Source organism: Protopterus annectens, chromosome 9.part0 (genome assembly GCF_019279795.1).
Source record: "Protopterus annectens isolate FY-2018-M chromosome 9.part0, PAN1.0, whole genome shotgun sequence".
NCBI classification, from domain to species: domain Eukaryota; kingdom Metazoa; phylum Chordata; order Ceratodontiformes; family Protopteridae; genus Protopterus; species Protopterus annectens.
The window spans coordinates 1,356,538,465-1,356,563,523 of NC_056743.1; the positions used below are offsets into that span (position 1 = coordinate 1,356,538,465).

The window sequence follows — 25,059 nt, forward strand, 5'->3', positions numbered from 1 at the left end:
CTCCCTAACCCGAAGGTCCGTAACTACCGCACATTTCCCCTACGAAAATATACACAAACAAAATAAATAACCTACATACATACATTTAACAAAACCCTGCACTAAATCTAACATACATTACTTATCTAAGCACTTACCTTAACCCGCACCCTATCCTAAACTCCGTAACTATCCAACACTTACCTTATGCAGCTAATCCACAGATGGGCCAACCATGGAAATTCAACATTTCCATTTTTGTGGTTTTCGACTTTCGCTCTGTCCACTTCGTGCTATATGGTTCGATGTTTACGTATTTGTGCAAACGTCTTTTCACTCTCATAATATAGACCCCAGTTACTCCACTGGTAGTTCCTATGATGGATGAGATGGTGGATATAATCTCTCGTTGGGTATGGAAGAAACTGGGCATTACTGAAGCAATCCTCAGGAAACCAGACCAATACCATGTGGCACCCAAAGATCATTCTCATTGAACCAAAGGGCCTTGGATGCTATGGTAGTAACGGCAGACAGTAAGGACCCTGAAGAAGAGAGTTCTTCTGTTCATCCTCCTAACAGAGAATATCCAGGGCTTTGGACATATTTGGGAAGTGTATTTGTGCTTCAGCTACCCTAGCTCTAAGGTCACTGAACTACTTGGCAAAGAGACTTGACCAAGGAGCTTTCAAAGTCACTTTTTGGTTCCATGTCTGCAGAGGACAGAAAACAGTGGATTCTTAGCTGCTGGCCACCCTTCAATCCCTGTGAAACGCCTCAATGCATCTCAGATCCAGTGCAGCAGACGGTGTTTCCAGAGCAGCAGGAACAGGCATTACAACGTGGAGACATGTCTGGATGCACTTGTGTGATTTCCCAGAGTCTTTTATCAATGCCACATTTGATGGTTTGACCTTGTTTGACCCCAAGGTCAAAGACACGAACACTAACAGTAAGCAGAATAGGAAGGGGTAAGTGGATTAGGAAGTCTCGAGGGTTTTTAAAGGGTTCCTGTGGATATAGGCGGGGTGGGGTATTCTAAAAGTAGATGTTCTGGTGCAGGGGAAGCCTGCAGAATCTAGGCTTAAGGAGTCCCTTCTCTTAAAGGCTTTTTCAGTGCTCCAAAAACAGTTGCTTGACTGCTGCACTGTGGAGGTAATCGGGCAAGCTTCTGTCTGTATCTAGAAGCCTAGACATCCATCACCAAAGATGTCAGAGTCCAAATAGTAATTACCAGAAGTGGTTTCATTCCCTTTCTGAATCCACACCTACTGTGAAAGAAACTTCCCAGCATGTCACCCTGTCAAAGAAAACCAGCAGTATTAGAAGTTTAAAAAAAAAAGAAAAATTGCCACGCAGGCAAATCATCCAAAAGGTCCCACCAGACCAGCAAGGGTTTGGAACTTATTCCTGATTCTTTTTTGTGCCAAAAAAGAATGGTGATCTAAGGACAGTTTTGGACCTCAGTCTCTTGAACCAATTTGTCAAACACACAAACTTCCAGATGGTCATGATACAGTGTATCCTCCCTTTACTGAGGAAAGACGACCTGGATATTCATGGTAGACCTTCAGGATGCATACTTCCACATCAGAATGGGCAGACACTCTAGGAGGTTCCTCAACTTCTGACTGGGTGACAGTTATTTCCAGTTCAGAGCCCTGCCCTTTGGTTTCACCACATCCCCCCAAGTATTCACCAAATGCATGGCAGTGGTTGCAGCTCATGTCCAGCTGCAGGGGTTCCAGTTGTTCCCATGTCTAGATGACTGGCTTCTTACTGCTCCTACCAGGCCTCTGCTAATCTGGGCCAAAAATTACTTGCTTCAGCTTTGCTCCATCCTGGAAATTATAGTGAACCAGGACAAAATTACTTTTCCCCAGTACAGGTTCTGGCGTTCTTAAAAGCTTGTTTGAATACAACCATTCAAATTGCAGGGTGATTGGAGGACAGGTTACTAACCCTAAAAAATCAGGCTCAGGAGCTACTTTCCTATCAGGTGCCACCTGCCAGATTAGTTATTCAACTTCTAGGATCAGTGGCATCTCCATTACTTTGGTCTCCTTGTCAAGATATTATATGAGAGTGTTACAGTGGATCCTAGCGGTCCAGTGGTCTTTCAGATCCCACCTCATGACCTTTCCAGTACACTTAACAGAAATCTACATAAATCATGTAAATTGGTGGATTCAGTTCCAAAGGTGCCATTGTGGCTTTCCAATTTGGTGGTGGTGGGGTTGGTCATTACCTAGGAAAGGGATGTGGTCTCCATCAGAGGCCAATCTTCACATCAGTATCTTAGACATGAGGACAGTCATGCTAATGTTGCAGGCCTTTCAGGATGTCCTTCCTTTAGTGGTGATTTCTATCCAGCCTGACAAAATGTCAGTAGTCTGGTACATCAGCAAACAGGGAGGAACGCTTTCCTACCCATTGTGTCAAGAAGCAATGAGAGTGTGGCAGTGGGTGGTGTCTTCTGTCTGCTTTCTGGTGGCAGTACACTTTCCAGGGAAGCCATCATTCTAGCGGATAGGTTGAACAGATATTATACTACCTCACGAGTGGTCTGTCAACCCAACAGTGGTGGCACAAACCTTACATTGATGAGGCCAACTATGTTGTGATCTTTTCATTTCTCCTGTCAATTCTAAATGTGGCAGGTTCTTTGCTCTGATCCCCCCGAAGGGGGAGTCCCCAAAAGACAGTCTGATCCACAAGTGGCCCTTCAGTCTCCTATACATTTTTCCTTCAACTTCCCTAATCTCAAAATTTCTACAGAAGGCATTATGATGGAAATTCATTGTCATCCTCATCACCCCCTTTTTAGCCTTATCAGGTGTGGTTTTCTACCTTTGGCCTCATCTGCTACACCCTGCTTGGATGCTGGATCTGAATCTGGATCTACTGTCTTGCCCTTCTGGAATGCCTCAGCTGGATATTCCAGCCCTAAGCAAACTGCATGGTTTCTCCACTGTGAATGATGGCTAGTAAGTCCAGGCTTTCATTCAGAGTGGTCCACATTCTTACCTCTTCTCAGACACCATCTGCTAGGAAAGCTTACAGAAGTAAATGGAGAAGATTTTCTGTTTGGGCTTCACAGAGAAATATAGGTCCTTTTTCTGCTCCTATATCAGCAGTGTTAGAATTCCTTGCCTCCATTTTTCATAGCAGAGCTAGTTGTTCTACTGTCAAGGTTCAATTAGCGGACATCTCAGATTTCCATATGGGAGAGAATTACACTTCCTTAGCCTCACTCATATTGTGCAAGGCCTTCCTAGGGGTACCCTTCTTCTTAGACCTTCACTTAAGGATCCTACTCCTCCTCTGGGTCTGACTGAATTGCTACAGGCCTTGACCCAAGCTCTTTTTGAGCCTGCTGCAAGGTGGACCTAACATTTCTGACTTGGAAAATCTCTCTTTCTGGTAGTGATTACTTCAGGCAGAAGGGTGTCAGAGCCCCAAGCTCTAGCTTGCCAACCTCATTATATTATTTTCCACAAAGACAGGTTACTTTATGCACCACTTTTTTTCTGCCTAAAGTAGCTTTGCAAACTTCACTCAGAGTATTACTCTTCCAGTCTTCTTTCCAAGGTTTTTGTATAAAGGTGAATACATGCTGTTTATTGGGTGTACACGGACAATTACACTTGTGCTTTCATTGAACCATACCTTTTAGAAAATCAAATCAGTTGCTTGCTTCATGTTTTAAGAGCAAGCTGGGTCAAAGTGTGAAGATGCCAATAATTTATTTGGACTGCATCTTAGAGACTGCCTTCCCTATCGAGGATTGATATCAGAGTGTAGGCAAAGAGAAAGAAATAGAGGGGTCCTAAACAAAAGACTAGCACTGGTAGAGTTTTTAGTGGACTCTAGAAGAGAAGTTGCCATTAAAAAAGGAATAATTAGTAGAGCATATAAAATATTCCATGTTAACTATAAGAATCAATCAGAGGAGGTTAGAAAGGATTAGGAAGGGAGATTGTATAAGCAATTCACAAAGAAACAATGGGAGGATAGATGTATGTCTCCCAAATATGCAACAACATTTAGAAGATTTAGGATTTTTGCTTGGAAATGTATACATAGATATTCTTATACCCCAAGCAGACTCTAGAGAATTTTTCCTCAGATAGATAGCAAATGTTGGAGGTGTGGTGGGGAAGAAAGAGGTAATTGAGAACATATTTTCTAGGAGTGCAGTGAGTTGGTAGACGTTAAGGATTCCGTGCGGGATACACTGTCTGAGATGCTGGGTAGGTAGATTGGTGTGACGAGGGAGATGATTTTTCTGAGCTATGATATAGAATCAGAATTGCCTGGACATGGTAAGGCCTTACTGTCTCTACTTATCGTGGCTGCCAAAAAAAGCAGTTAGTTACTAGAACGTGTAAATCAAAATCTAAACCAACTATATTAGAAGTAGTGAATATAGTGGCAGAGATAAAACAATTGGAATTGAGATCTTTAGAAAGAGGTAGGAACAAGCTACATAGGAAAAATGGGAATTGTGGGAACAGTGCATACGGGGAGGAATAAGGTCTAAAAGAAGGCAGGACTTAAATGAGCTATGCGGTGCTATGCAGTGTTTGACTAAAAACGATTGGGTAGGTAATTAGTGATGTGTAATGTTTGCAAATGGGAGTGTGTCAGTATGGTTTGTGATGTAAAATGCTTGCAGCTAGGAATGCGTGGGTGTGGTTTGTTTTCATTTATATAGATGTATGATTGCTTATGTCCTAAGTGATAGCTTAATAAAGACCTGCCCCTTTTTTAATGTAATGTTACTTAGTTATATGATATATAGCAATATATGTGAAGCATAATATTAATTTTAACTTCATAAAGTATGATTACTTTTATATAAATGTAAATGTGCCTATGTCACAAGTGATAATTCATAAAAGTGTTTAAAAAAAGTTATGTCAAAGTTTACCTTAGCTAGGTTTGGCTTTAACAAAGCCTCAAAAGCTTGCTCAACAAGATCTGTCTCCACTTCTTCAGCCTTCTTTTGTAAGGCTTCCATTGATGATATTTGTGCTGCTGCCACCTGGTCTAATGCTCATACCTTCATTTCTCATTCCAAATTTGATTTGCTTTCCAAAGGTAGGGCAGCTTTCGGTTCTGCCATCCTCCAAAACATCCTTCCATGAAGACCACCCATGGAACTAAGTAGCTGGAGACCCTCTTCCCTCATTTGAGGAGTGGACAGAAAAGACAACATCAGATACAAAAGTTACGTACTTACCATAACAATAGATCTGTGTTGCCTGCTTCCATCCTTCCTCAACTCCCCTCCCTCCTTCCCACTTTCCATCTCATGGAAAGTTTTTCTTCCCTTGGCTTCTGGTATGACTATATTAGCTACCATTGCTACAGCATTACATATTCTTGTAACTACAGTGTAAATTTTTCCTTTCCTCTTTTGAGTAGTTTTCTAGTAATAACATTGTCAGGAAAATGTTTTTTATAGGATTCGAGGGCAAACTCAATCTGAAATAATAATGGAGACAGGAGGAGATTAATGAGTAAGGTGAGAAGCCTGAGCTACAGATCCTAAAGTCTGAAAAAGCAGCCAAAGTCAGATCCGGGACCCATCAGTTGAGGAAGGACTGAAACAGACAATAGAGATCTATTGTTATGGTAAGTACATAACTTTTGATGTGAAGTTGTTCTAGCTCGCCGTTCATTCTTACAGATGGATTCGGAGCCGATCATTGGCTCCGAGTCGGCCTACTACAAAGCTCGAAGTCTTCAGACAGCTCGAGGCCAAGTCCCTATCCCATGCTGCATCTTGAGTTACCTCAGATCTAGTTTGCCGCTGCAATAGATTAGAGGTTTCCTTGCACAGCTCGGGCCAGTATAGTTTTTTTCTTATAATAACAAGCTAATTTGTTATTTCTCATAGTATTTAGAGAGAGTTTTCATAGTCTTTCATAGTTATAACTTTTATAGCTTATTAAGAGTATATTTTTCTCCTTTTGGCCTTCGTTTTTCTTATAGGCCTTTAATATTCCCTTTCCCGTTGGTGTGCCTTTATAATATTATATAGCTTTATAGTTTAAATAAGTAGATTGCGTGTATTCTCTTTAAAAGTACAGTAGACTTTTTTTCTTGGTATGGTAGATTTGATTATGGCTGACCAGGAGAAAGACAAGCATCCTAAGTCAGGCTTTAAAAAGTGTCCAAAATGTGGACAAAAGATGTCTGTGACAGATAGTCACGTTAATTGTGTATACTGTCTTGGAGCCTTGCATTTATAAGAAAGCTGCTCCATTTGCCATTCTTTTTCCTCCAGAGTTCTTCAAGAGAGAAAAAGAAAACTCATTGACAGAGGACTTCTGAAATCTTCCTTTCAGGAAGCTTTGAGTGACGAGGATAAGTCTAGCAACTCTTCTAAGGCTTCTTCTTCTTTTGAAGTAAAAAAAAAAAAAAAACGTTGACGTCTGCTCCACTGCCCTCGGAGCCTTTTTGGAGCCAGTCCCCAGTCCTAGAACTGGTATCCGAAGTATTAAAGTCTCCCATTCTCCAGTCAGTGCCTCCATCCATACATTCATCTCGGTCCTCGATCAGCCTATCCGATTTGGATTTGGATCATGTGGTGCAGAAGTTGCTACAGGCACCGGCGTTTGCTAAATTTTTATCGGCTCTGACCCAAGTGGTTTCGGAGCCAAAGACTATAATACCATCGACTTCCTTTCCTCCTCCGAGCCATACCGGTCCTTCGGTGCCGGAGGAGTCAGACCTGATGGTTGTTGAGCCTTCAGAGCCGACACCTGTTCAGTGCCATTGGTTCCGTTTACTCGGCCTTCCTTGGCCCCTATTGAGGAGTCTAGGAGCCCACACTCTACAGTCGGGTCCGGGGAGGATAGTCGGACTGACTTGGTTCCGACTTTGCCTTTCGGGGCCTCGGCTTGAATGAGTTTGGCTCCTACCTCAGGTTCGGAGCCCACTGTTCAGGTGCCAAGGAGATCGGTGGTTTCTTTGGATCTGGTGGTCCCTTCTCATCGGAACAGAGGTGCCTTTGAAGCCATGAGGAGAGTGATGTCTCCCAAGACATCTACAACTTCAGCGTCCAACTACCTCCTCCCCAAAAGCGCCTGTGTCCACTTCTGCCTCACAGATCCTGTCGAAGCGTAGAGACCATGAGCCTCAGGAAGCCCCACTGGGTGGCCTCTACTCTTTCGAGACCTCACCAGAAGTTCCCACTAATGAGGTTCCTAGGAGGAGAATTTGCAAGAGGAAGCACCTAGACTCTCCCCACAGGAGTCGCTCACGTCCGACACTGACTTAGATGAATCAGAAGGGTCCCCCTCTGAAGATATCTCATTTGCTGAGATATTAGAAATCCTTAGGCAGAGGGGCTGCTGGAAGTCGACCAACCCTACTGAAGATGAGTCAGTTCTCCTGAAGGCTTTCGGGTCTCAACCCTCCACCTCTTGGGTGTCTCCGCCCTTCAATGAGCTCATGGAGCTGGTCTCATGAAGGGCGTGGCAGTCTCCTGACACCATGGAGCCTGTCCCTAGGAGGCCCAATAAATTTATTTCTGCCCCTCAGTGCAAGTCTTTCCTCACCAAGGGAGTGCCAGTTGATGCCATGGTGGTGGCAGCAGCCACCAAAAAGGAGATGTCAGAAACTTCTTCCTCTATCCATCCTCCTAACAGAGACTCCAGGATCGTGGATAGATTATGGGAAGCGCATGTACAGTTCAGCGACTTTTGCCATGCGTTCACTGAACTATCTCACACATTTTATGAGACTGCAAAGAGACCTCCTAAAAGAGCTAGGAGATACTCTTCAGGGTACGGTAGCTGCAGGCGCTTCAGACAAAATCGCCTCCCAGCTTGCTACCCTCAATTCCATAGTGAAACCCGTCCATGTGTCTCATTTCATATGCAGCTGATGGAACGAGTAGGGCAGCGGATACAGGAATTGCTCTCAGGCGACATTCCTAGATGCGCTTGTGTTCCTTCACGGAGCCCTTTAAGTCATCCTTTGTCAACACCCCTTTTGATGGCTCGTCCCTTTTTGAACCCAAAGTTAAGGAAACTTTGACCAGGTGTGAGCAGGAAGGAAAGACTCTATCTGCCGTCGGAGTCCATTTTTCCACCCCTACCAGACCCTTAACCCAAGGGTCAAAAGGGAGGAAAGATGTGGTTCTGAAAAGCCCAAGGAGCCTTTCTGAACACACGTGGTGAACCCCCCTCCAGGGGCAGAGAAGGGGGCAATAATGGAAGACGCCGCCCTCGTGGCAGAGGGAGTCCACAAAACCATGGCGACAGAGACCAGTTCTTTGGGAAGCCCTACTAGCGCTCCTGAAAGGAAGCCCAACTGTCTTACTTTGGAGGCAGTCGGGGGTCGCTTATCTTTGTATCCAGATGCCTGGCTCAAAATAATAAACGACAACTGGGTACAAAGTATAGTTTCCAGGGGATATTTCATTCCTTTCACCGCCTCTCCTCCATTGACAATAAAAATCCTGGACGTTCCACCCAGTTACAGGGAACAAGTAACAGTAGAGGTCCAAACGTTGCTAAAAAAAAAAAAAAGAGTCATCCAATCAGTCCCAGCAGACCAGACAGGATCCGGAACTTACTCAATATTCTTTTTAGTTCCAAAAAGACAGGAGACTGGAGACCTATTTTGGACCTCAGCAGACTAAACAGATCTGTCAAGAAAGAGAAGTTCTGGATGGTCACACTTCAGTCGATACTTCCCTTCTTAGGAAAAGACAGTTGGTGTGCTTGATAGATGTACAGGATGCGTACTACCATATAAAAATGGCCAGACCATCCAGGGATCATCTGCGCTTCTGGCTGGGAACCAATTATTACCAGTTTCGGGCCCTGCCCTTTGGTCTCACATTAGCCCCCAGAGTGTTCACCAAATGTATGGCAGTGGTCACGGCTCACCTGAGGCATTTAGGATTCCAGGTGTTTCTGTACGTAGACGATTACTGCCATCACCAGGCGTCAGCTAATACAAGCCAGGGACACCACTCTTACTCGCTGCAATCATCTGGGCATTACCATAAATTCAGAAAAGTTTGCCTTGTCACCATCGCAACATATTGTTTTTATCAGAGCAGAATTGGACACCACCACCACCACCACCACTAACTTCCAGCAGAAAGAGTTTTACTACTTCATCAGCAGGTCCAGAACATCATATCCAAAGACAAGGCTCCAGCATCAGAAGTGCTAAAGTTGTTAGGGATGATGGCAGGTGCAATAATGGCAATACCAGTGGGTCGCATGCACATGAGAATTCTACAGTGGCTGCTGTTCACTCAATGGTCTTATCAAGAACTCCCAATGTCTCATCACGTAATTGTCACAAACACATGCAAAAAGGATCTTCGGTGGCGGTTGACTTCTCTTCATGTAATGATAGGTCATCCTTTTTATCCTACCCTCACCAGCGGCCACAGTGACCACGGACGCCTCCCTGATTGGGGGGGGGGGCATTTTCAGGGAAGAACAGCCCAAGGCACATGGTCCGAACAAGAGACACATCTGCATATCAATGTCCTGGAGATGAGAGCGGTACTTTTGGCGTTGCAGTATTTTCAGGACTCTCTCCCTCTGGGGACAATTGCGATTCAGATGGACAACATGTCAGTGGTCTGGTACTTGAACAAACAAGGAGGAACCAGGTCCTACCCCCTTTGTCTTGAGGCTGTAAGAGTATGGCAGTGGGCTACATCCACCCAGCACTTTCTGATAGCAACGCACTTCCGGGGAAATCCAACGTGATTGCAGACAAACTGAACAGGGCAATTTTGTTGCCTCATGAGTGGTCCCTCAAAAAAGACATAGCGGAGAGAATATTCTGCAGGTGGGGGCCAGCCTTGCTGCGATCTTTTGCCTCTCATATATAAACAAAATGCAGAAGCTACTTTGCCCCGATTCCCCCTCCAGGAGAAGCTTTAAGGGATGCACTCGTACACGATTGGCCTCCGGGTCTCCTCTATGCATTCCCACCAATTCCCTTAGTACCCAAAGTATTACAGAAAGCAAAAGCCCTGGGAAGGACCATCATTCTAATAACCCCTCAATGGCCCCGACAGATTTGGTTCCCCTTCCTTCGACTTCATCTGTTGGAAGAGCCTTGGATTCTGGACCCAGTTTCAGACCTTCTGACGCATTTGTCGGGGGCTCTTTATCCCTCTCTTCAGTCCATTAAATTGACAACTTGGCTGCTCCAATTCCCAACATAGCCAGGTTCCATAACCTCTCAAACGAAACGCAGCATATTTTGATATCTTCTCATAAGTCCTCTACTAGAAAGTTATACCTTAGCAAATGGAGAAGATTTTCTATATGGGCTTCTCAAAATAACATTGATCCCTATCAAGCCCTCATTTCCTCCATATTAAAATTTTTGACTATGCTTTTCAGTAAAGAAGATGCGGCAACTACAGTTCGGGTACAGCTTGCCGCCATCTCTAATTTTCACCTTGGCTTTGTAGGATTGAACATAATGTCACACAAGCTATCCAAAGCTTTTCTCAAAGGGACCTTCCATCTCAGATCACCTGTGAAATCCCCTTATACCCCATGGAACCTAAATTTTATGCTTTCACACATTATTCTCCCACCTTTCGAGCCAGCTTCCTCATGTGATTTGAAATATTTGTCTTGGAAGACTATTTTTTTAGTAGCCATCATGTCTGGCCATAAAGTATCAGAGCTACAAGCCTTGTCCATAAAGCCTCCTTATTTGATTTTTCATGCTGACAGTGTCCCTGCAAACAAGTCCTTCATTTTTACCTAAAGTTTGCACTGAAGCTAACCTTAACCAGATCATATATTTACCAGTGTTCTTCCCCAAACACACCAACAACTTAGAGTATATGCTGCACAAACTTCATGTTCATAGGCAGTTCAGATTTAACCTGGCTAGAACAAAAGAGTTCAGAAAATCGGAACAATGTTTTGTTTCCTTTTCAGATTGCAGGAAAGGTATGCCAGTGGCAAAAACAACACTATCTAGATGGTTATCTGATTGTATCACCTCCACTTATTCAGCTGCTAATTTACCTTTACAACACAAAATTAAGGCTCATTCTACCAGAGCAGTGTCCACATCTTCTTCCTTTTCTGCTAGGCTTCCTGTAGACAACATTTGTGCAGCAGCCACTTGGTCAAGACCTCATACCTTTATCACTCATTGCAAAGTTGACAAGGCCTCCAGGGAAGGGTCTCCTTTGGTTCTACTGTCCTGAAAAACATACTCCCGTGAGCCACCCGAGAAAGATGGTGCTTGGGACACTACCCATCTGTAAGAATGAACGGTAGGGTAGAACAACTTCACATAAAGAAGTCATGTACTCACCATAACGTTCCATGTGAGTTGTCCATCTCGCCTTCATTCTTACTTCCCACCCTCCTACCCCCTCCAGGGTTTTTCAAGGACTGAGATACTAGTTTTATCCTGGTTGCTCAGTCTTTCTATGGGCTTTCTCCTAAAGAGTGATAGAATGGCACATGGTATTATTAGACACAGCAAACAAAGTCTGAGGTAACTCCAGGTGCATCATGGGATAGGGACTTGGCCTCGAGCTGTCTAAAGACCTTGAGGTTTGTAGTAGATCGGCTCCGAACCCATCGAGATGAACAACTCACATGGAACATTACGGTGAGTACATAACTTCTTTTTTTTCCCTATTGGCCTAGGTTGTGGCTGAAAAAGGTCTCTGGACCATTTAACAAATTGAATGAATGAATGAATGAATAAATAAATGTAACCCAAGCTGCCATGCCTCTCCCTCCTTAAAATTGGTAAGCAGGTGGTGTCCTGATGTTCATCGTGTTTCACTGTTGCAGTCCTAACAAATGGGTTATCCGGCTCTCAGTAGCCCTCGATCGGCCAGAATACCAAAGGTAAGTAAAAATTACATCGGCTGTCGTCGGTTGTAAAGGACGTCAGGACGTCCGGTACAAAAGGAGGCAGCCGACGTCACTTCCTCAGTCTTCCTTGCCGTGGAGTCTGAAACAGAAGCATTTCTTGCACGAGTGCCGGTCGGCAGTTTACCTTTTTTGGTTTCCGACTACAAAGTTGAAGTCAACTACAGCTAAGTACCCTGTTGTGGATCCTCTTTTCTTGCCTTAACGAATGTCAGAAAAAGTTAATAATTGTCTTACTTATGGAAATTAGATTCCCCATAGAGATTTTCATTCCTGTTGCATTATTTGTTTAGGCCTTGACCATGACGTTCCTAATTGTGATCTCTGTGCCTCCTTTAATCCACGTACTATTCGTCGTTGGGCTAAGCTTTTAGCTAAACTTTTTGGGGTTTGGCCTAAGTTTGTCGGTATGGTGTCCGCCTGTCTTCAGGCTTTGGATATCCCCAAGAAACGTAAGGATAAGGACCATGACAGGTTTCAGAAAGTTAAGTCCTCGGATGATGTTAAGATGGTCGTCAATCATGTGGTAGCCAGTGAGGCACCTTTGCAGGCCCTGCATTCCACAGATTTTCAACCACAGGCCTCGGTTGAGACCATTTCAGAGTCCCCCAGGCCTCCGGCCTCCATTTTGCCTTCATACCTTTTGCCTGTCACCGCTTCAGCTGGAGCCGGAGCCGCTAAGCTGACTCCGGTGTCCGAGGCTTCAGTTCTTCGTTCAGACAGCAAGCTCATACCGATGACCCCTACTGCAACTTCGGCAGTTGCCAGGCCTCCCGAGTCCTTCAGACTTGCAAGTAAATCTTCCATTCGTAATTCTGTGAAAAAGCAGGCTCCAGTTTCTTCTCGTTCCCCTCAATCCCAAATGGTTAAAATGGCTAATGAACCAAAAAACAAACAGCCAGCAACAAAAAGCTGTGGAATGAGGTTTATTGGGTCATAACTTCAAATAACAGACCGGTTTCGGCTTGGATTTCACCTATCCTTCATCAGTGTAACATTACAAAAAACAGTTGAAGTCATATATACCTTTGAATTAATTAGAAACAAAAAGTGATTGGAGAACTCATAAATATTAATATAGCCATTCATAAATACTTATAAATATTCATAAGTATTCATTCAATCCAGGATGAAAACGTGAGCCCAGTTTAACAATCCATTTCTTCTCCTTAATATTCAATTTGCTGTGCCAACCAGATTTATGCGAACGATCACCAATGATCTTGTCAATGACCAAAAAATGGAATTTAGCTGTGTTGTGTTTAAGTGTATGTTTGTAAAGTGCGTTACTTGTTCTTTTACATATAATATCACTCAAATGTTCTGAAACCCTTAGCTTAAAAGGTCTAGACGTTTGACCGATATAAAAAGCGTGACAGCTGCAACAAGCCACGTAGACAATCCAATCAGAATTACAATTAGCAAAAAACTTAATATCATATACAATGATGCTGTTATTGCTGGAAAATTGTTTAGTTCTTAATACATATTTGCAATTATTGCAATGGCCACAGGGCATACAGCCAATAAGCTTGTCACCCGTAATGGTAGTCTGTGCCAACTGTAAATGCATAGAATCAGAATGGTGCTTATGGTGATTAAAATAAGCACCCAAATTTTTGCCCTTCCTAAAAGAAAAGGAGCATGTTGGAGCTATAATGGAAGACAATGTAGGATCCGCTAAAAGAATATTCCAATTATTTTTAATAATATCAATAAACTTATTGGCATTTCTGAATTGTTTTTGGTTGCACATAAAATGGCTAATGACCTTTTGACTCTTATTATGGGTTCACAGCCTCCTCCTCCTAAAAGGAGTAGGGGTGTTTCTCCTGAGGCTTTGTCTTTTTCTGGTACTGATTCTTTAGCATTTCTGCTGATGAAGAGGAAGTTTCTCAGGATTTTTCTCCTTTTGAGGATTCAGATGCAGGGGAAGTCCATCCCTTCTGCTTCTCCCCCAGAGGATTTCTCTTTTGGTGATACTTCGAATACCCTCAGGGAGCATTTTAAATGGGAAAGTCAGGATTATCCCCAGCCTAAGAAAAGGATTAGGGAGTTTTTGGATTTACCTCAGCATAAGCATCTGGCTATTCCCCCAGTGTTGGAAGTGGTTGATGGTGTTTTTTCTGGAAAATTCCTTGACTCCAAATTCGGTTACTACTGCTCCCAGGAAACCTAACAGGTACTATAGAGTCCCTGATTCTCATTGTTTCTTTTCAGGAATCCGTTGGCTGATCCAGAGGTTATTTCTCAAGGCCCTAAAGGAGTTAAGGCCACTGTTACCAAAAATCCTGTTCCCTCTGACAGGGAATCTAGAAACCTAGATAGGTGGGGTAAAAAAAGTTTATACCTCTGCTACTCTTGCTATTATATCTACTAATTGTCTTTGTCATTTGCTGAAGTACCAGCAGCACACCTTGGAGGCTATTAGTCTAGGATAGCAAGTGTGCCTCTGTTGGCAGAGAGTAAGGATATGCAGGATTTGCTGAATTCTGCCAATCTTGTCAATAAGCATTCTTTACGTTGTGGTTTTGACATTCTAGAAGCCTCGTGCATGGCTACAGCTACCAGATCTGTTATCAGAAGGCACGCTTGGTTCAGGGAACAGCCCCTACCAGAGCCTGTCAAGGCTAAGCTTTTAGATGTACCTTTGCAAAAGGACAGTCTTTTTGGCAGCAAAGCAGAGGAAGTGCTCAAAAAAATGGAGGATAAGGCCAAGTCTATGCAAACTGTTAAGGATTTTCTGCAAGTTCAACCTCCTCGCTTTAGCAGGAATTACCCTTCTAAGAGTTGGGCATTTCTTGATACCTACAGACAGAACTGTTCTAGGACTTGAGGTTACAAATCTAGGGGGCAGGTGGCTACCCCTCAAAAGTCTAAGCGTTGGAAGGCTTCCACTTCCAAGGCGGGAAGTTCTAAGCCTGCATCTCAGTCTAAACACTCACAATGACTTTATCCAACTTCTGCCTGTTCTTGCCTGCCTGGAGAGTCCTTTCGGGGGAAGGTTGGCCCTTTTTGCAAATGTCTGGGCCACTATCACTGACGACAAATGGGTACTCAGAACTGTATCCCTAGGGCACACATTTTCTTTCCACACCTTTTCAGTTCACAAAGGATTCCCGGACGCTCCTCCAAATCAAAGGGCAGAAGTAGAAAAACAAATTTTGTCTCTGTTTCATCTGGGAGCAATAGAATCAGTTCCTGCTCAGCAGGTAGGCCAGGGTTTCTATTCCAGACTTTTCCTAGTTCCAAAAAAAGAAGGTACCTGGCGTCGATTTATCCATTCTGAACTCTTTCTTGGTAATTCAAAAGTTCAAAATGCTCACTTTGCATCAGTTGCTACCAATGTTAGAAAAGGATTCCTGGCTGGTAACCTTGGATCTCAGAGGCTTATCTGCACATCCCTTTCGGGGAAAGTTGCAGGCAATACCTTTGTTTCAGGGAGGGCAATCAACATTATCAATTATCTGCGCTGCCCTTTGGCTTATCTACTGCTCCCAGAGTTTTCACAAAGTGCCTGGCTCCATTCATTGCTTTTTGCAGGCAGAAGAAAATTCAGATTTATCCATACTTGGACGATTGTCTAATTCAATCAAATTTTCAGGAACAGCTGTTAATGGATCTAGAATTTGTAAAGACTCTTCTCTCTACCCTGGGTTACACTCTCAATGAGGAAAAATCAAAAATGGTGCCATCCAAGGAGGTAACATTCCTGGGAGCGAGCCTGAACACAGCCACCCAGATGATATATCTAACTCGGCAGAAACAGACAACTCTTTCAGTTTACTTCAAGGACTTGGCAAGCCTGTCCCAGCTCCCTGCAAAGGAAATACCTGCAAGCTCTGGGATACATGGCCTCTTGCATTCTCATGATTCCATATGCAAGACTGCATATGAGGAAATTGCAATGGCACCTCAAGTACATTTGGTGTCAACACACACAGGACCTGGATATGATGATTCCTCTGCTTCCATCTCTGCAGACAGAGTTTTTATGGTAGGCAACAGCCTGTCTACAAAACACAGGCATGCCTTTTCGCCCACCTCCTGCCACTCAAGTTCTTACCACAGATACTTCAGACTATGCCTGGGGAGCTCACCTGGATGGCAGATGCATACAAGGATGTTGGAATGCCCAGCAAATGCACCTGCACATAAATCTAAAGGAGTTAATAGCAGTTCAGCAAGCCTTACTAGCTTTCAAGCATCTTCTTTCTCCAGGCACCCTCCTCGTCAGAACAGACAATGCCACAGTCATGTGGTACATCAACAGGCAGGGAGGGACGCATTCTTACTCCCTGTGCAGGCAGAGTGTGAATCTTGGGTCCATGGCAGCATCCCTGGGCCTGCATCTCCTAGCTCAGTTTCTTCCAGGAAGGCTCAATGTTTTGGCAGACCAGTTGAGCAGACAAACCCTGGATCCCCATGAGTGGCAGCTGAACAGAGCAGTCTTTTACAGCATCGTTCAAAGTTGGGGCACACCTCAGGTGGATCTTTTCTCCTCCCCAGACAACCATCTTCTACCTCTTTTTTGCACCAGACAGCATCACAGCAGAGCCTGGAAAGTGGGTGCTCTGTCCTTCCCTTGGACGCTGCTGTCAGTTTATGCCTTCCCTCCTCTTCCCAGAGTATTATTGAAGATCAGGGATGAACGACCAAGGACTATTCTCATAGCAATGGACTGGCCCAGACAACACTGGTATCCACTGCTTCGCAGTCTCTCCCAATTTCCTCCTTGGCATCTTCCTGTGAAACCAGATCTTTTGGTTCAGGAAGGGGGAAACATTCTACATCCTCATCTTCAGTCTTTCCATTTGGCAGCATGGCTCATTGTATGACTCCATCCTTTTCTTCTTCCCTTTCCCAGCAGGTGGTTGACGTGCTGAGGGAGGCCAGGAGGCCTAGCACTAGGATGTCCTACGATGGCAAATGAGAAAGATCCCCTCGTCGGATGCACACTAGAGGGGAATCTTCTTCTCAGCCTACCCTTCCTTTGATCCTGGAATACCTGGCTGATTTACTTCAGGGTGGTCTTTCTTTTTCCTCTATCAAGAGCCATGCTTCAGCAATTTCTGCTCATTGTTCTTTTGAGCAACCCATTTTCTCTCATCCCCTGATGAAAATGTTTCTCAGAGGGGCTTGTAACTTAAAACCTCCCAGAAGGGCATCTACTCCAGCCTAGGATCTTAATTTTGTTCTGGCGAAACTCACTCTTCCTCCTTTTGAGCCAGCTGCCACTACGGATTTAAAGTTTCTCTCTTGGAAGACTGCCTTCCTCTTGGCTATAATTTCAGCTAGGAGGGTTTTGGAGCTGCAAGCTTTGATGGCTGTGGAGCCTTTTCTTATTTTCCATGCAGATAGGGTCTGTCTGAGAACCAACCCCTCCTTTATGCCTAAGGTGGTTTCTAGCCTGACTCTTAATCAGTCCATACACCTTCCAACCTTGGTCAGTTTTGCCCCTGGAGCCCAGGGCAAGGCTATTTCTAAGCAATCCATTTATAAATGGATTGCACATTGCATTACTTTTTGTTATTCCTTTCATGACAAGGTTCCTCATCAAGGGGTTTGGACCCACTCAAATAGAGCAGCTTCCATTTCTGTAGCCTTTTTAAGGGGTGTCCCTACTAAAGACATTTTGGAAGCTGCCACATGGTCTTCTGTTCACACTTTCACACAGCATTATAATTTGCCTTTGTTTTCCAGAGCCAGGGCAGGGTTTGCCACTGCTGTTCTGCAGGGCATTATCCCCAAACCTTGATTCTGTTGGTTCCTCCTCCCTTTTCTCTAAGCTTTGGTAATCAACTAATTAGTTAGGACTGCAATAGTGAAACACTATGAACATAGTACAGTTGTGTACACTTACCATAAATGTAGATGTTTGAGTGTATTCACTGTTGCAGTCCTGGTTTCCTTCCCTCCTTCCCCCTTTTTTGGTTCTCTCCTATTCTCTTTTCCTAAGGTACAGGCTAAATTTGATGATATTTGCCAAAATTGCTTTTGGTTTAAGTCTTGTTTTCTGGGGGCTTCTGACTGTTATGGCAAGAAAGACTGAGGAAGTGACATCGGCTGCCTCCTTTTGTACCGGACTTCCTTTGCAACCAATGACAGCCGATGTCATTTTTACTTACCTTTGATATTCTGGCTGATCGAGGGCTACTGTTAGGACTGCAACAGTGAATACACTCGAACATCTACATTTATGGTAAGTGTACACAACTGTACTTTCTCCCATCCTCCCCATCAGCTTTCCAGTGCTTGGAAATCTAATCAAATCTGTGTTGTCTTGGTTACAGTCAGGTTTTTATCCCTGTGCACCATGGAAATGTCTGATTATCATTTTTTTGGTGTGTGATCTCTAAGGTGCACTGTGCTGTGTTAAGGTATTAACCTTTCCTTCCATACCTTTTGTACTGTAGAGTGGTAGAGTGTGCAGTGCTTTCATGCTGGACACTCTACATTCAGTTAATCCTGCACATTGTGTGCTATCGAGTAATAGGGTACACAGTTCTGTGGTGTGATGTGCTCTTTTTCCAGGTTGTTTTAGCTCCTCTAACATGTTGTACATTGTTTAGTGTAGTATATATCACAGTGCTTTGTGTGTTATACATCCATACTGCAAGTAGAAATGTCTCAAGTACTTATGTGCTTAGTTGTAGGCTGTACACTTCTGTTATGCTATATGCTTTATCCTTGCAATAATATTTACCCATTCACAGCAGTTTGTACATCATTCCTTTATAGGGTTCACAGTGCTGCTCTGATATGGCCGGCCACCATGGTGCAGTGGTTAGCTTTGTCGCATCACAGCAAGAGGTTCTCCGGTTCGATCCTCGGCTGGGGTGCCTACTGTGCGGAGTCTGCATATCCTCCCTGTGGTCACGTGGGTTTCCCGGTTTCCTCCCACATCCCAAAGACATGATGATAAAAACCAGGCTCTCTCACCACGAAGCTATGAAAAGCAGCTTAGAAATTCTGTAGACAGCCCGATGTCACGAAAACAGAATCGAAAAAACAGCTTCAATTTCCCAATATGAACATAAGCGCTTTCGCGTAGCAACCACTACGCTTCATCAGACAGTGCATTTAACATTTAAAGACTTCAATTTATACAATATAAATTGAAGTCTTTAAATGTTAAATGCACTGTCTGATGAAGCGTAGTGGTTGCTACGTGAAAGCGCTTATGTTCATATTGGGAAATTGAAGCTGTTTTTTCGATTCTGTTTTCGTGACATCGGGCTGTCTACAGAATTTCTAAGCTGCTTTTCATAGCTTCGTGGTGAGAGAGCCTGGTTTTTATCATCGTTTCACCCGCTCAGTCTTTACAGGAACTCTCTTTAGCTACCGGTGAAAAGTTTTTATTGTACTACATCCCAAAGACATGCTGTAGGTGGATTGGGCACTCTAAATTGTCCCTAGGCGTGAGTGCATGTGTGTGTGCGCCTTCTGTGGAAGGTTGTGTGCTGGGCTGGCAACTCGACACCATAAAACTCTGCCAATCATGAGCGGACAGGTGATCTGCTGTGGTGACCCCTAACCGGGAAAAGCTAAAAGAAGTGGTGCTGCTTTGATATGCAACCTATTTGCAACAGGAAGTGCCACATTAGTCCCTTGTTTTCTTTTTAGTTTCAGAACAGCTGTGCACCGCTCTATGCCTCACGTTAATGATGACCTCACTCCATCTAAAGTACACCATTTAGTTGTAGGGCACAGTGCTGCCTCGTTGTGCTACCTGTATGTAACTACATCTGTCCCCTTTCCCCTTTAATTCACACTGCTCATTTCTAGAGTACACATTGCTGCTATGCTCTGCCCACCTTAACTTGATGTTGATTCTGTTGTGTTGTGCACCCTAACTGCATTTCCTGCCTCAAAGCAGTATTTTTTTCGGTTTAGGGAGCACAGTGTTGCTGTGCTTTCCACTTTACATTTACCTCCTCGGTCGCCTTGTGTACTGCTTTGTTGTAGGGCATACATTGCTGCCTTGCCATGTGCCATGCTTTACGTTTGTTGACCCATTTTTGAGTGTCTTGTGTACTGATTATAAGAAAAAATTACCACTGCTGCTGTACAACCTACCTTTTATTAATGTTAACATCCAAGTGCCTTGTATGCTGTATTCTTCTAAGGCACTGCACTATTCATGCCATTCCTTGTCATACATTGAAATGTATGGGGACAGAAATGCAGTTCGCCAGCAGCGTGTCTTTATGAACACGTGGTCTGCCAGCTCAGTGGATAAATAGCCTCTACTGCTCATTGTACACAGTACAGATGTGACACTGAGCATGAGCCAAGGATTTTTGTTGTTGCATTTCTAATCTGAAGACTACAACCTAAAAAGGTCAGTGTTTCTGCAAAAGACAATTCAGTAATGTATGCTTTTTTATTTTTCAAAGCTGGTCATTTTATCTAGAAAAAAGTACTGCCTTATTGAGAGCATGTGTCATTGAGAAAGTTAAGCATTCGTCATGGAAACTGAAGTCAAAATTTAAAAAGCATTGTTTTGGAGAATACTTGAGTATAAAAAAACATTTGCTTAGATGCACACATGTACACATGAATTATTATATATTTTTTTCAGATGACTGACTGTTTGACCACAGTGAAGTCCGTGAACAAGACTGATTCTGCAACTCTTCTTTCAACTTTTGGGGTGAGGATTCTGATAAACTGCTAGATATTAAGTAGCTTCATGCAGCTTACAGGAAAAAAGGTTTAGTGGGTCTATAAACTTCCAGTATGTACCAAATGTGCACCACATTCCTGTATGCATATACAGAATTTTTATTGCATATTCTTACGTAGCTGTATATGAAATACAAATTTTTTTGTTGCATTTTTATAGTTGCCATCTGTATCGTGTGCTAGCTGCCATTCTGAACTGCCTTCAGCTTTCTGCGCAGTTTCCAAAGCCTTAGAAAGGGTGGGACAGAGGTTTTGATTATCCCCAGAAGCCAAACTGGTTGACTGCTAATAAACTGTAAAACTGTTCTATTTTAATGTAGCAAGGGGTTATTGTTTCTTTCTATAATAAATTGTTCCTGCTTTAAAAAAGTGTGACCTTGTCTGCTGTGGGAGTACATTTTTAAACTTCTCAAAGGACCTTTCATAGGAATCAGTCGTCTTCTCTTTCGGCTGTTCCCGTTAGGGATCACCACAGCGGATCATCTGTTTCCATTTCTTCCTGTCCACTGCATATTGCTCTGTCACACCAACCACCTGCATGTCCTCTCTCACCACATCCATAAACCTTATCTTAGGCCTTCCTCTTTCTTGGCAGCTCCATCCTTTTCTCAATATACCCATCATCCCTCCTCAGCACATGTCCAAACCAATGCAATCTCTCCTGTCTGACTTTGTCTCCAAAGCATCCAACCTGAGCTGACCCTCTAATATACTGATTCCTAATCCTGTCCATCCTTGTCACACCCAGTGGAAATCTTAACATCTTTAACTCTGCCACGTCCAGCTCTGACTCCTGCCTTTTTGTCAATGCCACTGTCTCCAACCCATATAACATATCTGGTCTCACTACCCTATTGTAGACATTCCCTTTCACTCTTACTGGTACCCGTCTGTCACAAATCACTCTTGACACACTTCTCCACCCATTCCACCCTGCCTGTACTCTTCTTCACCTCTCTTCCACACTCACCATTTCTCTAAACTGTTGGTCCCGAGTACTTAAACTCATCCACCTTTTCATTTGTTCTTTCATAAGAATCAATGAGGTAATTGAAAAATGTGGTTCAGAAAGTCCCAGGGTCCCTTCCAAGATCTACATGGAGTTAGGAGCAGAGGGGGGAACACTAATGGAAGACGCCATCCCTGCAGCAGAAGCGGTCCACAAAACCAGGGATCTGGTGATACCTTCTCTGACAAAACCCACCACCACTTCTGACAGGAGGCCTGATTGTCCACCTGTGGAGGCATTATTCTTTAACCAGAGACTCTGGCTAGAGATTACAAATGATTCATGAGTGCAGAGGATTATTTCCAGAGGTTGCATAATACCCTTTTCCCTACCACCACCCCTTAATAGTAAACAAAATTCCTGATGTTCACCTAAACAGAGGGAAGCAGCAGCACTAGAGATAACCTGCAAGACAAAAAACAGTCATCCAAGAAGTCCCCCCAGACCAAAGAGAGTCTGGAACTTACTCAGGATTCTTTTTAGTGCCAAAGAAAACATGGGACTGGAGACCGATTTTGGATCTCAGTATTCTAAACAAATCAGTCCAGTACACCAAGTTCCGTAAGGTCATGTTTCAGTCCATTCTGCCCAAGGATGATTGGATGTGCTTGATATAGATCTTCAGGATGCATACTGTCATATTAAAATTAACAGATGCCAGTCATTACCAATTCAGAGCTCTGCCCTTTGGTCCCACCATAGCCCCCAGGGTATTCACCAAATGTATGAGCAGTAGTAGCAGCTCACTTTGAAGCTACAGGGATTCCGGCTCTTTCCATATTTGGACAACTGGCACATAACTGCTCTAACCAGGCATCAGCTGATCAAAGCATAAGATTACGTACTCAAATTATGCTCTTACCTAGGAATTACCATCCATTACAAGAAATTTCAACTCAAACAACTCAAAATTTGGAGGTCATTGGAGCCCTGTTCAATATGGTATCCATGGCAGCCTCTCTCCCTTTATCAAGAATTCAAACCATTCTATTCCAGGTCAAAAAGATCATTCAAAGTTCTTTTCTTTCAGCTCAACTGATCTTTCAAGCATTGAGGTCAATGTCTGCTGTGATAGTTCTGGTTCCACTAGCAAGGTATCACATGAAAATTCTTCATTGGGCCCTATAACTCAGTAGTCCATTCTTCACCAACCTTTATTCGCCCAAATCAAAATAACTCAGGTCTGCAAGAATTATCTGTTATGGTGGATTTATTCTGATCAGGTAATGTAAGGTTGCTCCTTTACTCCCCCAACCCAGGGCAATAGTTACCAGGGATGCTTTCCAGATAGGGTTGGGGGGGGAGTCCAAGCCACATGGTCTCCCGAAGAGACCAGTGCGCATATAAAAATGTTCTGGAGATGAGCACTGTCCTCTTAGCATTGCAGACTTCTCAGGACTGTCTTCACTCTGGAACTGTTGTGATTCAGATGGACAATGTCACTAGTTTGGTACATCAACAAACAAGGAGGAATCAAATGTTGTTCCCTCTGTTGAGAAGCTATGAGAGTGCGGCAATAGGCAATCTCAACCAGTTGGTTTCTGATAACAATGCACTTTCTGGGGAAAACCAGTGTGATAGCAGACAAGTTAAGCAGGTCCATTCTAATGCCTCACAAGTGGTCATTCAACATGAATATTGTGGAAAAGATTTTCAGTTGATTGGGCCAAACTTGCTGCAGTCACTTTGCAAACATTACTGGATTTAGTCTTATATTCCATTAATTCAAACCTATCCTTACTAGATACATGATGGCAAGCCATAGTAATAATCCCAGGCTTGTAGCCCCTACGTTTGAATCTCTGAAGCATGTCCCTCCTGGAGTTTTCATATTCTGTAACATCAGAACAAATCCTTTTGAGCCTAATGAATTGTGATTTGGGAATGTTGCTTGTAACATACTAAATCCGGTAATGTTTCTACTCAGCTCAGGTTTACTACTACATATGGTAGGAACACAGACATGTTTTGTCAGGTTATTCATCGTAATTGGAACATAGTGCAGGCTGTCCATAAACTTGGTCACTTTAATGACAGGTGCCACTTTAGTTTCAGGAGAGGTAAAACAGTGGGTGCATACTTTAACCATTATAAGCATCGACTAACTAGGGACAGAGGGCCCACACAGAGAACACTAGCAGGGGAGCTTGCGATGGGATGTTATCCATGTGGTCATTGTGCCCACTGCAGTAGCATCAATCGAATTAATAGTTTTACTACTCACAACACAGCCAGGGTGTATGATATTTGTTTTTTTGCTAATTGTTCCTCAGATTGGGTGGTATATCTTGCTTACCTGTTCCTGTGGGGTTTTTATGTGGGCCAAACATCCAGGCCTTTCAAATTTCGGGTTAGTCATCACTTTAGTGATATTAAACATCAAAGGACTAGCAATGCCTTGTATAAGCATGTTTTAGTACATCCCTCTGCCAGGTTTAGGTTCACTATTGTTGATATTATTAAAGGCACAAGAAATAATGTCATTGGCTGGCATACAGTTTTAAATAACAAGGAGAAAAAATGGATAGTCAAACTGGGGGGATTGTTCCCACCTGGACTTAATGGTCAGTTATGATCAGCCAATTACAAGTATTGATGATCTTCGTGTTTCACTGTTACAGTCATTACATTTGGGTTATCTGCTTGCAGGTAGCCCTCAGTCGGCCTGATTAACAAAGTCTTGGGTCCTGCATCGGTTGCTGTCCCTTCTTCCATGATGTCAGATAGTCAGGGGTATAAAACATGCAGCCAATGCCATTACCCCAGTCTTTCTTGCCGTGCGGTGCCCGAAGCAGAAGCGGTTCGCAAGTGCCAGTCAGCCAACTCCTGAAATTTTCGATCTGAAGTAGGGAGTTCATTTGTCAGCAACCTGTGGATGTCCTTCAAGGATGCATCTGCAGTCCTTACAAATGGGTTGTCCTGCCGTCAGGCAGCCCTTCGGTCGGCCGGATTCCAAAGTCTGGGTCTGGCCTCGGCTGGTGTCGCACTTCACCCGACGTCATAGCTGCAGTTATTCGGGTATAAAGGCATCAGCCGACGCCATTTTCCTCAGTCTTTCTTGCCGCATGGCGCCCGAAGCAGAAGCTGTTCGCAAGTGCCGGTCGGTCAGAACCAGAGATTACTACTACCGAAAACTACTTCGAAGACTTCTAAAAAGCTAAGTACCCCGTTGGGGACTCTTTCTTGCCTCAGCCGATGTCAGAAAAAGTGAATAACTGGTTAACTTGTGGGAAACAAATACCTCATAAAGATTTCCACTCTTACTGCTTACCTTGTCTAGGCCCAGACCACGATGTCGCAGCTTGTCTAGCCTGTGCTTCTTTTAACCGGCGGACGCTTAGACGCCGGTCGGAGTTTGCTGAGGAGTTTTTCGGCTCCGAATTTGCTTATATTATGCCGTCGGATCCTCCGACTTCGCAAATTTCTAAAAAACGCAAGGAAAAGGACCGACACTCGCGGTCCACGGTTTCGGCCAAA

General features: G+C 43.7%; 1 protein-coding gene across 4 annotated transcripts in view; it reads left to right on the forward strand.

The window, feature by feature from the left end:
• ERCC1 (ERCC excision repair 1, endonuclease non-catalytic subunit) overlaps nt 1–25,059 on the forward strand; it is a 1,099,273-nt gene that overhangs the window by 860,291 nt on the left and 213,923 nt on the right. For all 4 annotated transcript variants that reach the window (XM_044084339.1, XM_044084340.1, XM_044084337.1 and 1 more), the window contains one exon: nt 20,470–20,541. In XM_044084339.1, coding sequence (XP_043940274.1) covers nt 20,470–20,541 — 72 coding nt within the window. The remainder of the gene's footprint in view (nt 1–20,469; nt 20,542–25,059) is intronic.